At 42.7% G+C, this 12769-nt stretch overlaps 1 protein-coding gene across 9 annotated transcripts in view; it reads left to right on the forward strand.

Annotated features, from left to right (window-relative positions):
- sorcs1 (sortilin-related VPS10 domain containing receptor 1) overlaps positions 1-12769 on the forward strand; it is a 165454-nt gene that overhangs the window by 90495 nt on the left and 62190 nt on the right. For all 9 annotated transcript variants that reach the window (XM_016675596.1, XM_016675594.1, XM_016675593.1 and 6 more), the window contains one exon: positions 8194-8293. In XM_016675596.1, the coding sequence (XP_016531082.1) occupies positions 8194-8293 (100 nt within the window). The remainder of the gene's footprint in view (positions 1-8193; positions 8294-12769) is intronic.

The following is a 12769-nucleotide window of genomic DNA, read 5'->3' on the forward strand; positions in this document are numbered from 1 at the left end:
TTCAGGTTCAGTCCAGGTTCAGTCCAGGTTCAGCTCAGGTTCAGTTCAGGTTCAGTCCAGGTTCAGTCCAGGTTCAGCTCAGGTTCAGCTCAGGTTCAGTCCATGTTCAGGCCAGGTTCAGTCCAGGTTTGGCCCGGGTTAGGCTCAGGTTCAGTCCAGGTTCAGTCCAGGTTCAGCTCAGGTTCAGTTCAGGTTCAGTCCAGGTTCAGTCCAGGTTCAGCCTGGGTTCGGCTCAGGTTCAGTCCAGGTTCAGTCCAGGTTCAGTCCAGGTTTGGCCCGGGTTAGGCTCAGGTTCAGCTCAGGTTCAGCTCAGGTTCAGCCCAGGTTAGGCCTGGGTTCGGCTCAGGTTCAGTCCAGGTTCAGTCCAGGTTCAGTCCAGGTTTGGCCCGGGTTCAGCTCAGGTTCAGTCCAGGTTCAGTCCATGTTTGGCTCAGGTTCAGTCCAGGTTCAGTCCAGGTTTGGCCCGGGTTCAGCCCAGGTTAGGCCTGGGTTCGGCTCAGGTTCAGCCCGGGTTCAGCCCAGGGTCAGTCCAGGGTCAGTCCAGGTTCGGTCCAGGTTCGGCCCGGGTTAGGCTCAGGTTCAGCTCAGGTTCAGTCCAGGTTCAGTCCAGGTTCAGCTCAGGTTCAGTTCAGGTTCAGTCCAGGTTCAGTCCAGGTTCAGCTCAGGTTCAGCTCAGGTTCGGCTCAGGTTCAGCCCGGGTTCAGCTCAGGTTCAGTCCAGGTTCAGTCCAGGTTCAGTCCAGGTTAGGCCTGGGTTCGGCTCAGGTTCAGCCCGGGTTCAGCTCAGGTTCAGTCCAGGTTCAGTCCAGGTTCGGCCCATTGGTTCACCAGATCTCCACTCAGATAATCAGTATACTCAGTTTTTTGGTGTTTTGTTTTTTCTCAGTTTCCAGATAAATAACCACATTTTTGTATCAGTCAGAACCTGAGGAAATACAAAATATAGTTTATGGATAATTTTGCTCTTTAGTCGCTTGTGATGAGTAGAAATGAATGTTTTCCATCACTGTTGAGGAATTTTGATCCACCCAAAATTGTTTTAAATCAGCCACAAAGAAGCATTTTATTATGAATGGTCTGTTTAAGGTCATCCCAAGTATCCTAACCCTACTTAAGTTCAGACTTTGACTAGGCCACTCTGAAATTTTCCTTGGTGGTTTTGACTAGTTGGTACCATTGACTTGGTGTGCTTCAGATCCTTGTCCTGCTACATGACCATGATGGAGGAGCTTCTGCTGAAGCCAGAGTTCATGGTTCATTCAGCAGAACGGCAGCTCCAGGCGTCACCCCAACGCCTCCATAACTCACCTTCAGGGTGACTCTGTTGTTTGAAAACTGTGCTTTAGGCTGTTTTCCCACCTGACAGTCCATTAGACTTGGATCAACTGAATCCTCTCTGTCCTCCTTCGAGGACGCTGTGGATTCCTTCTTCATGAAATGTAAACAAAAATGTCAGATTTCAGAGGTTGTAAAATTTCCATTTTGTCTTTGGTAAAAGATCACAAACCATTTCTCCAGCTAGCGCTAAACTGGCTTATTTATTTTGGTAGAATTTACCCAGAATGCCCTGCGCTGTAGTCCACTTCCTGCTTTTATTCTTTGACCGAACAGAGTCAGAGGTTTTAGACGGACCAGAGTTCGATTGTAACTATTTTAAGACTCAGATGTCAGAGAATTTTTTTTCCTGTTTTCAAATTTCTTTCGATTGAAGAATGATGCTGATTTTCAAAATCTTTCAGCCTATTTCATGACATGTACGTGGCTTGAATAACTTTATTTTCTCTTAACTGAACTAATTTGATTCACATTATTTTGTCTGACCTCAATTTATTTGATAATCTGCAGTATTTAGTTAGGTGAGCTAAGAGAGTAAAAACAGAAGAATTCTGTCGGGGGGTAAATACTTTTTCACTGCATCGTTTCGTCCTTGAAAAATAATCATTTTTCACTTGATGTGCTTTCATCCTCCTGGGATGCGGACAGCGCGCAGCGTTTAAAGTTGCTGCCACAGTAGAAATGCGTCACTGGGTCTTAAATCAGGTTTTCTGTGACAGGAGCCGATCAATAGTCCGATGATGTCACTGCCCAGTGAACCCAGACACCAATGATTTCTGATAAATGGTACCAGTTTCACCCATCAGATGGCAACGCATTCACTCACCATGGATACAGTCCAGAGTAAACCTGAAAAGGTTCCCTAAGGGAAGAAAATTGGTAATATGTTGAGAATATTTTTCTGTTTTCATGGCTTTTTGTAAACTGTGACATTCTCTGAAATCCCTTTAAACAAGATCTTCAGTCTGGATTTAAAGGAATGAAAGGAATATATCAGTCGATGTGAGTGATTGCTATATTTGAAGTCACGCGAGGCGTTTAGGGCCGTCTCCGCTGCATTTTTAGGATTTGCATGCTTTGGGCTTTTTTTCTCTGGCTTTGTGTGAAATGAGAAAAAGCTCCTTGATTGAGCCCCAGGCCTCTGAAAACAAATTAAATCTGGCAGCTCAGAGAAGTCGTTCAAACTTTCAAAGGCAGCCTGAAACGCTAAAATCCTATCCAGATTTGTCATCAGTGGTGTGGCCGACATTAGAATATATTCACGGTCCTCTGAGGACGATGTGGATTTACCAGTTTAAATCGATTTACAACTCTGTAAACATAAAGTGTTCCTGGCTGGCAGAAGAAAATCCAGCCCTGCTGTTCTGTGATGAAGGTTACAGCTGCATCACCTGGAATCAAATATTTAGAGGAAACTTCATTTATGTTAGTAATTTATTCTAAAAAGTGAAAACTCATACTATGTAAATTAATTATTCAAACATTTCAAGGTTTTGTTCATCTTCTTGGGACTCCAGGATTTGCATCAATATTTGGTTTGTGTAATTATTAATTATGACTACTAAGTTATTAATAATTTCATTAATAATAAATTGGAGTTCCTTTAATTTAATTGGTGGTACCACCAGAATATCAGGAATTAGCCAAATATGTTAGTCTCTCATGAAGGAATGAATTGTGAATGTTTTCATTGGCCTTGCTGCCTTCCTGCGTCTGGACTTCCTCCCATTAACTTGGATTGCTCCGGTTGGATGTCAGCTGGGCCAATCAGAGAACAGAAGGATAAGTTGTGGAGGATGATGGTGATGATTTTCTGAGCTGTTTTAGAATCACAGTCTGCCTGTATAGGTTGTAGTTTTATCGATGGCAGCGGAGGAAGTGCAGGAAGCCGTTCAGTCTGTGCTGCTCACGCCTCAGCATGTTGAATGAACATCAACAGGCGCCTCGTTCGGATTGGCACTTCCACAGATGGCTGTTCACAGAGCAGTCAAGTTCTGGTAAACGGCATAGCGTTGAATGGGCGTATTACATACGTTGTGGCCAGATGTTAGCATTAGGTGAAATTTAATTCATTAACAGAAGCCACGCCTCCAGGAAGCAATCGCTTCTGAACAGCCACGGGTCCAGACTGCCTTCACGAAGCAAAACGTAGAAGAATGGGCTGGATTTTATCAGACTGGGTTTCCATCTACTGTAAACAAGAACAGCTGACAGTAAGAAATGTTAGTAGAGATTAAAATATAGCACAGTGTGTGTATTTACTTTGTACATCATATTTTAATAACATGAGTCTTCATTTATTTCTACTGTAATTTGTCTAGATGTACTTGAATGTGCTGAAAATCCTGCAGGATGACCTGAATCACAGCTGAGTTCAGGAAGTTAAAGCAGGTCTCGTCTGGTTGTTCGTCTCTCTGAAGATAAAAATAGAAGTGCTGTGTTTCCTTTATTCAGGTCAGGAGAAGAAAAACTGACTCCAATACACTGACCCCCATAAATATAACTAGCACTGGAGAAAAATGCAGCTTCCTTTACTTATTTACCCGTATCAATAAAACTCATCCAGCCACTCGGCTCTGAAGCCAATGTGTCAACTTTTATCTGATTCTCTACAGTTTAAACATTTTTCTGCTCTTGATGACTCATTTTTCAGTCTGAATGTGATGTTTAATCTTTAGATAAAAAGAAGTTCAGGAAATGTTTTCAAAGAAAACATATTCTTTTGGAAGATATTAATCTTGAAACAATTCCACTATAACTGTGCAGAAGATGTGGAGGATTTAGGTGGTCGTCAATCATCGCTGCCTCAGTGATTTCTTCAAAGATGTATTCTGGAGTCTGAATATCAATGAGTTTTAGTTTTTTACTTGCATAAAGTTCCTTCAAACGCAGCATGTAAACAGCCTCCACCTGTCAGATCAGGTGTAAGGTTCTAGTAAACAAGAGAGCGCTGCTAATTAACCTTCATCCCATGGGGAACGCTCAACTTCTTGAAGTTTCTTTCAGTGGTGAAACACAAGGAGGAAGACTAGACAAAATGCAGTCTCATTAGAATCAAATGTTTTATATGCATTCAATTTATAAAACTTGACTTTTTATTCTGTATAATTATGTAAAGAAGTTTTGTTTTTTACTTTAATGTGCCTGTAAATGTGGAGACCTTCTGGTGACCCAACACTGAGCAGTCAGCTCCAGATGGAGTTAACCAGCTAACTGTTTGCCATGATCAGAGGAGTGTAACTTTACTAGTTTAGCTATTGGCAGGTGGTTTATAGATACTGCAGGTCGTCTGTGTAAGCTGCCTGGTTCTCTGCTGGTTCTTTCTGTTCTGCTCCATTTTCCTGCTCATCCTGGGTTTTCTCCTGCAAGAGCTTCTTATTATTTTTTACTAAAACTCTTTGCCACAGTCCGTCTCTGCACTGGGCTCCTTCGTTAACCACAAAACACCGGAGTTCCTTCAGTTCCTCCTCTTCATCAATGAAACGGTTCCCCCTCCCAGTGTCTCGGATGTTCACCATGTTTGGTAGCATCGATGTGCAGCAGCTGATCTCTGGTTAGGATGAGCAAGACGACACTTGGTGGAGTAGGAACCGTCTTACTGGTGCAAACCTAAGAGTTTCCACAGCTTAGAACACAAAACGTTGATGAATCTGCTGCCATAAAATAAGACAGTCCAGCATCTTCCTCATGTCAAATAACATGAAGAGTAGAGAAACAAAATGTTTCACTTCTATGCTGTGCAGTAACAAAGATCCCAAAACATTGACTTAGTTGTCCTTAAGCCACTTTATAACTGGTTTGGTGGTATGATGGACCATTGTCCAATTAGAAGACCTATTTGTGGTCAGCCTTTAACCTCTTGGCTGATTTAATGAGATGTTTTAATGAAAATCACTTGGCAACATCCTGCTGTCATCACCTGAACAAGCTCTTTGAGAAAAGTTAAAATGTATTTTAAAAACAGAAGAATCAGTCCAGATGGCGTCTTCTGAAGTATGTTTTCCAGGAACTGCACAAGTGATCATCTCAGTGCTTTACAGAAAAATGGAAAAAGAACACATTAAGTTTTTATACTTAATCAAATAATAAGTGTGTCTAATAATTATTCATATGAGCTAGATCTCTCTGAATTCTCCTTAGGTGTGTGTGTGAAGATAGGCACCAGAACCCCTCATGACCCCTCATGACCCCTCGTGGGATAAGTGTGTCAGATAATGGATGAATGGATAAACTTGAGCTACACCTCCATTAAAAACAAAGGTTTCTGTTCTGAATGATCTGAAGTCCGATCTGTTCAGGTTCTGTGATCCAGAGCAGCTAACAAGTATTTCAAGTTTTCCTTTAGGAAATTGGATCATCAAAGCTAAAAGTTGTATTTTAAATCTGCCAATTGTAATATTAAATGTTTCTATTGCCATTTTTAACTAAAAAAAAAAATCTAATTAATTATAAATCTCCTGTGGGATTGAAAGGAAAAATGCAAAACCTGACAGGAAACTCATTAGCGGGTCATTGGAGTACATTTAAAATGTCCATTAAGTTCAGGAATGATAAATGGACAAAAGGCAGATTAATAAAAACTAAACAAATGAAAAAGCCACAGAAATAAACTTTAATTAAAGCTTCAAGCAGCCTCGAGCAGCCCTCGCAGCTCAGCGCCGCTCTGGCCTATTGGCCACCGCAGGGTCCCAGCACCGCCGCCCGCCAGCCCCCGTGGATGCTCTCGCGCAGCTCCCGCACCCGTCCGCCAGACCGTACTCATCAATGAGTTCTGCAGCGCTCCCCGATGATGCACCAAAAATCTGGTGCAGATCGGCCGATGTAGCGAGGAGATATAGCGGTTTCATTAACCTAGGGGGCGCAGTGGAGTCAAATTACAATGTAATGCTATTGGGCTCTTTAGAGGTTCACCAGAGTCAATCATAAAAAGTCTGGTGCAAATCGGATGATGCATGTGTGAATTAGACACGATCATAGATATATGGGGAGCATTGCTATTCGCTGTTTAGCCACGCCCACACAGCTCAGCCAGCAGCCAACATTCACAGAGGTCATCATGTCATTTTATGTCAGTTGGCACAGCATTCAACCCATTTGAATCATAGAGTAAAAGTAAGACACCCAGCAGAAAAAACAGGTGACTTCCTGTTGGAAGGGGGTGGGGCTTAGGTGATGTCATCAGTTGACCATGTTAATGTGATCAAGGCTGGTCTATAATGAGACATGGGAAGTCTGACCTGGCATTTGGAAGTTATTGCACATGCATGTTTCATGGAGAAAAGTCAAAGTTTGACACTTAGCCACGCCCACATGCTTTGATGTACGAGAGATCTTTTGATAACTTTTCATCTACAATGTCTCAACAGTGTGCTGAGTTAGTTTGAAGTCTGTATCTCAAAAGCTGTAAGAGGAGTTCAATCAAATGCGATGTGTATGAAAAACAGGAAATGGCGGGTTTGATCCAAAATGGCCGACTTCCTGTTGGATTTGCACCATGGGTCCAAGAGACTTTTTTGTACGTCCTGACAAGATACACATGTGTACCAAGTTTCATATTTCTAGGTTAAAGCATGGCTTGGGGCTGATCATTTAAAATATTCTAGGGGGCGCTGGAGAGAAATTAGGCCATGCCCATCAACAACTGTTATGTCAAAATTGTGGAATCTAAAGCCAAACGTATAGCAATGGCGTTACAGGTCACTTCGCCACGCCGCCACGCCCACCTCCTCCATCAAAAACAAACGGGGTTGGAATCCACATTACACCAACATGTTTTCTGTCTGTGGACACAGTTTCATCTTGATTAGGTCAAAGGGGTCAAAAACGGACCGTTCAGAGTAAAACATGACACTTCCTGTTCTCAGGGGGCGTGGCCTAAGTGATGTCATCATTTAGCCATTGGGTATTGTAGGGCACCTGATGATGATCAAATACTGAAAGTTTGGTGCCTCTCTGAGTTATACCAGTTTTGAGTTTCATGGCAAGTAGGTGAACTTTGACCCCTGGTCACCCCTTCATCATGCACGAAAACTCACCATTTTGATAACTTTTAATCGGCCATGACTTATGAACGATCTGACCGAGTTTGAAGTTTGATCAAATGCGAAGGCTGTAAACGGCCAAAATGGGGTCAGAATCACAACTTCAATCCAAAATGGCCGACTTCCTGTCATACTTCCACTATGACATTAATTGTAAATTCTGAGCATCTTGGGGAGCTCTACAAGTGTACCGAATTTCAAGTCTCTACAATGAAGTAAGTTAATAGGAAAGGGTCTTTTGAAAATTGCTAGGTGGCGCCGTTGAGCCATTTCTTTAGCGATTTTTGCAACGACCTTAAAAAACGTAATTTTCACGCAGACTTGACGCATCCGCCAAGTTTGGTGAGTTTTTGAATATGTTAAAGCCCCCAAAAAGCCAATTTATTTTACGGAAGCATAATAATTTACAGCACAATTTCAATAGGCCTTCGCAGCGCTTAGCTGCTCGGGCCTAATTATGTTTTTATTGACTGAATTACTTTGATGGATTTAAACATTTGTGACAAAAAAAAGCCAAAGCGAATATTTTTCCTTGGCGCTGTGTATAAATGACCTCCTGAAAGTTTAACCTCATCCATGTTATTTGTTTTGACATGAATCTGTGTTGCTAACCAACGTGTCGTGTCTCGGCGTTGTTCGTCTTTAAGGTGCGGCTGTTTGACCTCCTGCTGGGTTTTCACTGTCACTCTGAAACCAAACAGGAACTTCGTCTCATCTGAGCCTCTTCCTGCTCTCGCTCTGCCGTCTCTGCAGAAAATGTTTAATTGCAACTAGTTATTCACCAATCTGCTCACCAGACCTTTCTGATTAAATTTCAGGTCAACTGACTATGGAGCAACGTACCAGAAGCTGAACGACAAAGTGGGAGCGAAGACGATCCTCAGCTACCTGTATGTGAGCCCCAACAACAAGAGGAAGGTGAGGCTGTTTGCTCTCAGTCCAGTTTGTGTGTCAGAGCTGCTCTTGTCTGCTGCTCAGCTCCGGTGACAGACTGTGAAATGTCATTTACAGCTGATTGTGCTGATGTCTGACTCGTTGTTCTGGGTTGTCAGGAAGACGCTCAGAACAGACCTGATTGTTTGTTCACATGTAGATCCCACTGAGACTCGCAGGACGAGCTGTTCATGCTGATGAAATGGAAATCATTTGATTGGATGTTTGAGGTTTTTGTCATGCAGCGGTTAAAACCATCTGTTTTTAGTTTTATTCTAATCATGTGGGTTAAAAACAAAGCAGGAACAAAGGAGATGACAGAAACCCTGGAGGATCTGGCAGTGATGTGGGAAACCGTCAGGACACAACCAGAGAGGTGGTTACTGGTGTTACTGGTTGAGCAGCTTGGAAGTTAGAATGAAGAGGTGAAGACCAAGAAGAGCACTAACAATCTAACTAAAGCACAACCAAGAAAACCTTAACATCATGATGCATTCATGCCTTTAATTTTAACTTTAATGATGAGAAAAAAAAACAAATTAAATTTTTATATATATGAAACATAAACACTGACTCACATCCTTCATACTGCTGAAGGATAACATCCTGAATATGGCTTATAAGTTTAATTACTGATTTATTTATGCACTTATTTAAAACCCTGGGTGTTTATTCACTTCTTTATGTACAGGCAGATAAATTAAATACTGATTTGTGCTCATTTTGCAGTTCTGCTCACAAGTACAACAGAAACATTTGATGTCTTCCTGTTGTTGGTTCTCAGATCTGCAGATCAAATCTGGACTTCTCAACGCAAAGTCATTTTCAGTTTTTAGACAGAAGGAGATGCTGAAAACTATTTACAGTTTATTTCAAGTATTTGTAATTTAACTCTCCTGAAAACATCCCAATCCTTCTGTGGATGATTTTTGTCCTGATGTAAACGGCCAGAGCCACATCAACACTCTGTAGTCAGACGGAGCCAGAGCTCACCCCTCCCTGCTGTAGATTTGGTACTTTTGCCCAGAAACATGAAGGAATAAATGTTTGGATGAATGAAATGCTCCATCAGTCAGACAGGAAGCTGAGCAGGTAATTTCTTTCCTCCTGCTAATTAGTGGCCATTTGGAGCTGAACACGGCGGTGTGGTTCCAGACGCTGTGGACGAAATCAGATGGTCCTGGATCCAATCTGCTCTGAGACGTGTGTTTGAAACCGGATCAGATGCTCCATGCAGGATTAAAACAGGAAATGTCCAGAACTCCATTAAATTCTGTCATGTTTTGTAATCCAAGAAAAGAGAAAATGATATCCCAACAGAACCAATCCTGTCCTGCAGCAGAAGTGGAAATAAATCTGATTTGATGAGAATTCCTGTTTTTTCCAGCAGCTTTGGAAAAGCTCTCTGTGCAAATCAGAGGCAGCACATCAGTTATGATGAGTGTTAATGACTTTTTCTCAGCTCTGGTCCATTTAGGGAAAATTAACTCAGGTTCCATTATCACTCTGGGCCATTACAATTCATTTTTACTGTATTTTATGCATGTCCGTTTTCAGTGGATATAATTCTGTAATTATTCCAAATGTTTCTCCCTGACACAACAGCAGCGGTTCTCTCTTGTCCGACCTTGTTGTGTCCATTCAGACTCTCCAGCCTCTGGAGAGTTGAACATCACAGAGTTCAGATCTTTGTTCCCATCATGGATGCAGATATGCTGTTTAAAAAGCTGCTCTGATGAGCTGGACAGCACAAAGACTGCTCCATTATTTTAACTCTCTCTCTCATTTCCCATGAAACCATCTCGGTTGTGTTTCTCCCTGCGTGTCATGAACTGAATTCAATCAAACTGAAAGGCAGAGCGAGAGTAAAAACTCAATTTTTACAAGCTTTTGTTGTGTTTGCGTTGAGAGAGGTGGGACCTCGGCAAAACCACTTAAAAGGTTCAGAAGCTGTTTTAATTAGGCAGCGCTGCAGAGGAACAACAAGAGATCACAACAGCTTCAAGTCCCAAAAAATATCACGCAGTCGAGCCAAAACGCCATCTAAACCCAGAACAATTGGAATGCATTGTGGGAGATGTAGTTTGTAGTCAATTCGTGCTCAAAACCTATTTTAAGTCAATCATCAGCCTATAAAATGCTGGGGGGGGCCACATAAAATGACATGGCGGGCCACATGTGGCCCGCGGGCCTTGAGTTTGACACATGTTCTCTAAACCCAGAGCAGCGAGCAGATGAAGGTCTGCAAACAGCTTGGCAGGATTGGTGAGACCAGACCCAGGAACAGATGAGTCAGAGTAAAGCTGGATGGAAACAGGCTTTTGTTTCTTCATATATCGGCTCACATGTTTGCTGTTTGTCTGCTTTCTGCCATCACGCTCGCTTCCCTTCATGCAGACATGAATACTAATAATCTGAGTCTCACGCGGTTTGAACACCTTCCTCTCAGTCTGCTCGTTGCAGTAGCGTGGCTCTGTGTCAGGACTTGAAGGTAATAAAAACAACAGTGAGTCACAGTAGCATCACCGGGAACCCCAGGGGGCCATCATCACTGTAGTTGTTGTCACACTCAGTAAATTGAATCGAAACTGACGGCCAATTTAACAGAGACCCGCGTTTGGCCTTTTCTGTCGGAGGCTGCTGTCCTACATGTTCATCCTTCACAAATCTCATGAAAATTAATGAATTACTAACAAGCAGCTCCTTATTCAGAAAACCCATTCATTTAAAACAGGTGTGAGACAGAAGCATGTGGAATGAATGACAGTGTCACAATTCATGAAATTCATTCTCCTGCTGGTGTTTATTAAACACCATCAAATTCCCCACAAACCTCTAAAGGAGCGCCACCTGGTGTCCAAACAAAGTGACATGAGTGTTTGTTAAACATCTGTTGCCGTTAGTAACTTTCTCCATCAGCTGGTTTTCATAGATTCAGTTTGAAACTGAAATGCTCTAATAATGGAAGCAGACCAGACTAACCAAACACTGATCTTTGCTGTGTTTGGCTCAGAGAACCATCTAAACTAAACACTTTGGTGACAAAATGAACAGAGCAAATGAACCGAAGGTTTTGGAAGTCACTCCGTTTTTTCTCTCAGCCTCAGTCGTTTTGGCTCCTTGTCTGTGAATAGCTGATAGAAACAACCTTTGATTGCAGAAATAATCCTGTTTCACTTTGGTGTCGTGTTCAGCACATGCTGCTGCAGCTGAAAGTTCAGCTTTGTGTGACTGTGCTGCACATGCAGCCATGAGAAGCTCAAAATACCTGAACTTAATGAACAGACGCCTGTAAGTTTGTGATTATGGAAACAGATGAAGAGATTTACTGAAACTTGAAAAGCATAACTTGGTTCATAAAGTTTTCCACCAAAACAAGCAGCTTCACATGCAACTCTTGCTGTCAGAAGTTGCTACCATCACCAGGAACAAAATAGATAGTTGACATTATGTTGCATAAGCGTCACGTTGTTTTCAGACGTCTTTGTGCTTTACTGCCCCCTTGTGGTGGAGTTTTTTTCAGTCCATTTCCAGAGAGGACGCATGGAAAAAAGAAATCTTCTTGCATTTTCAGGCTCAGCTCCTATTAAAACGAGTTTCTATGTGTTGCAGCAGTTTGAAGACAAACTGATCGTATTCCTGTAAGGATTCTGCATCTGACACCGACTGCCAGCTTCCTTCTTCCAGCCACACAAGCAGGTAGATTTGTAAAGGAGGGTAGGAGACACGGCAGGGTTTTGATTCTTGTTCGTGCCCCCATGGAGGGTCCCATGTGACTTCTACTGGTGGGAAACAAAAGCCTCTCTTTTTACTGCAAGAGCCGGAGTAAATCAGACCTTTGAGGCTGCTGGAGACCAGGGGAATAAAACACCAGGGAGGGAGCGCCGGCAAATAAACTGACGGAGAGCAAGAGAGCGAGGAGGAGTGGAGAGGGGAGGAAAAGGGCAGCAAAAAATGGATAAATAGAGGTCTGGCCTCGGGGTCAGTGACAGAGAAAACAGGCTGGCAACACAGCAATTACATCAATTTTCATATTGTGGCTCCATGCTGAGCCCATGCATGTGAGATCAGAGCTCGAGCACACATAAGGGGAAATAATTCAGAGGTTTTGCCTGAGATTTTTTGTGAGAGCACACAATTACAGTAAATTGTCGAGGAAGCTGAGTGCTTGCTTTAAAAAAGAAGCTCACATATTGCAGTCATACAAATGGGTATAGCCTCTAATGGTTGGGAAACAAAAGGGAATTTTCTGGGGAGGCATTGAGTGACAGATGGATTCAGCTTCTGCTTTGCTCTCAGCTTGAGCGTTCTCTGTGAGGAATGCATAATACGGCTCTTTCTCTTAAATTCACCGACTTAAACAACAGCAGCAGAGCTCAGGCGTCTTCCTCACAACGGCCTCGGTTGCCTGCCAGTCCATGTGGGTGGACCTCTGGGTTTACATTTTCACAAACACCCCCC

The sequence above is a fragment of the Poecilia formosa genome, unplaced genomic scaffold (assembly GCF_000485575.1).
Source record: "Poecilia formosa unplaced genomic scaffold, Poecilia_formosa-5.1.2 Scaffold117, whole genome shotgun sequence".
NCBI lineage: Eukaryota > Metazoa > Chordata > Actinopteri > Cyprinodontiformes > Poeciliidae > Poecilia > Poecilia formosa.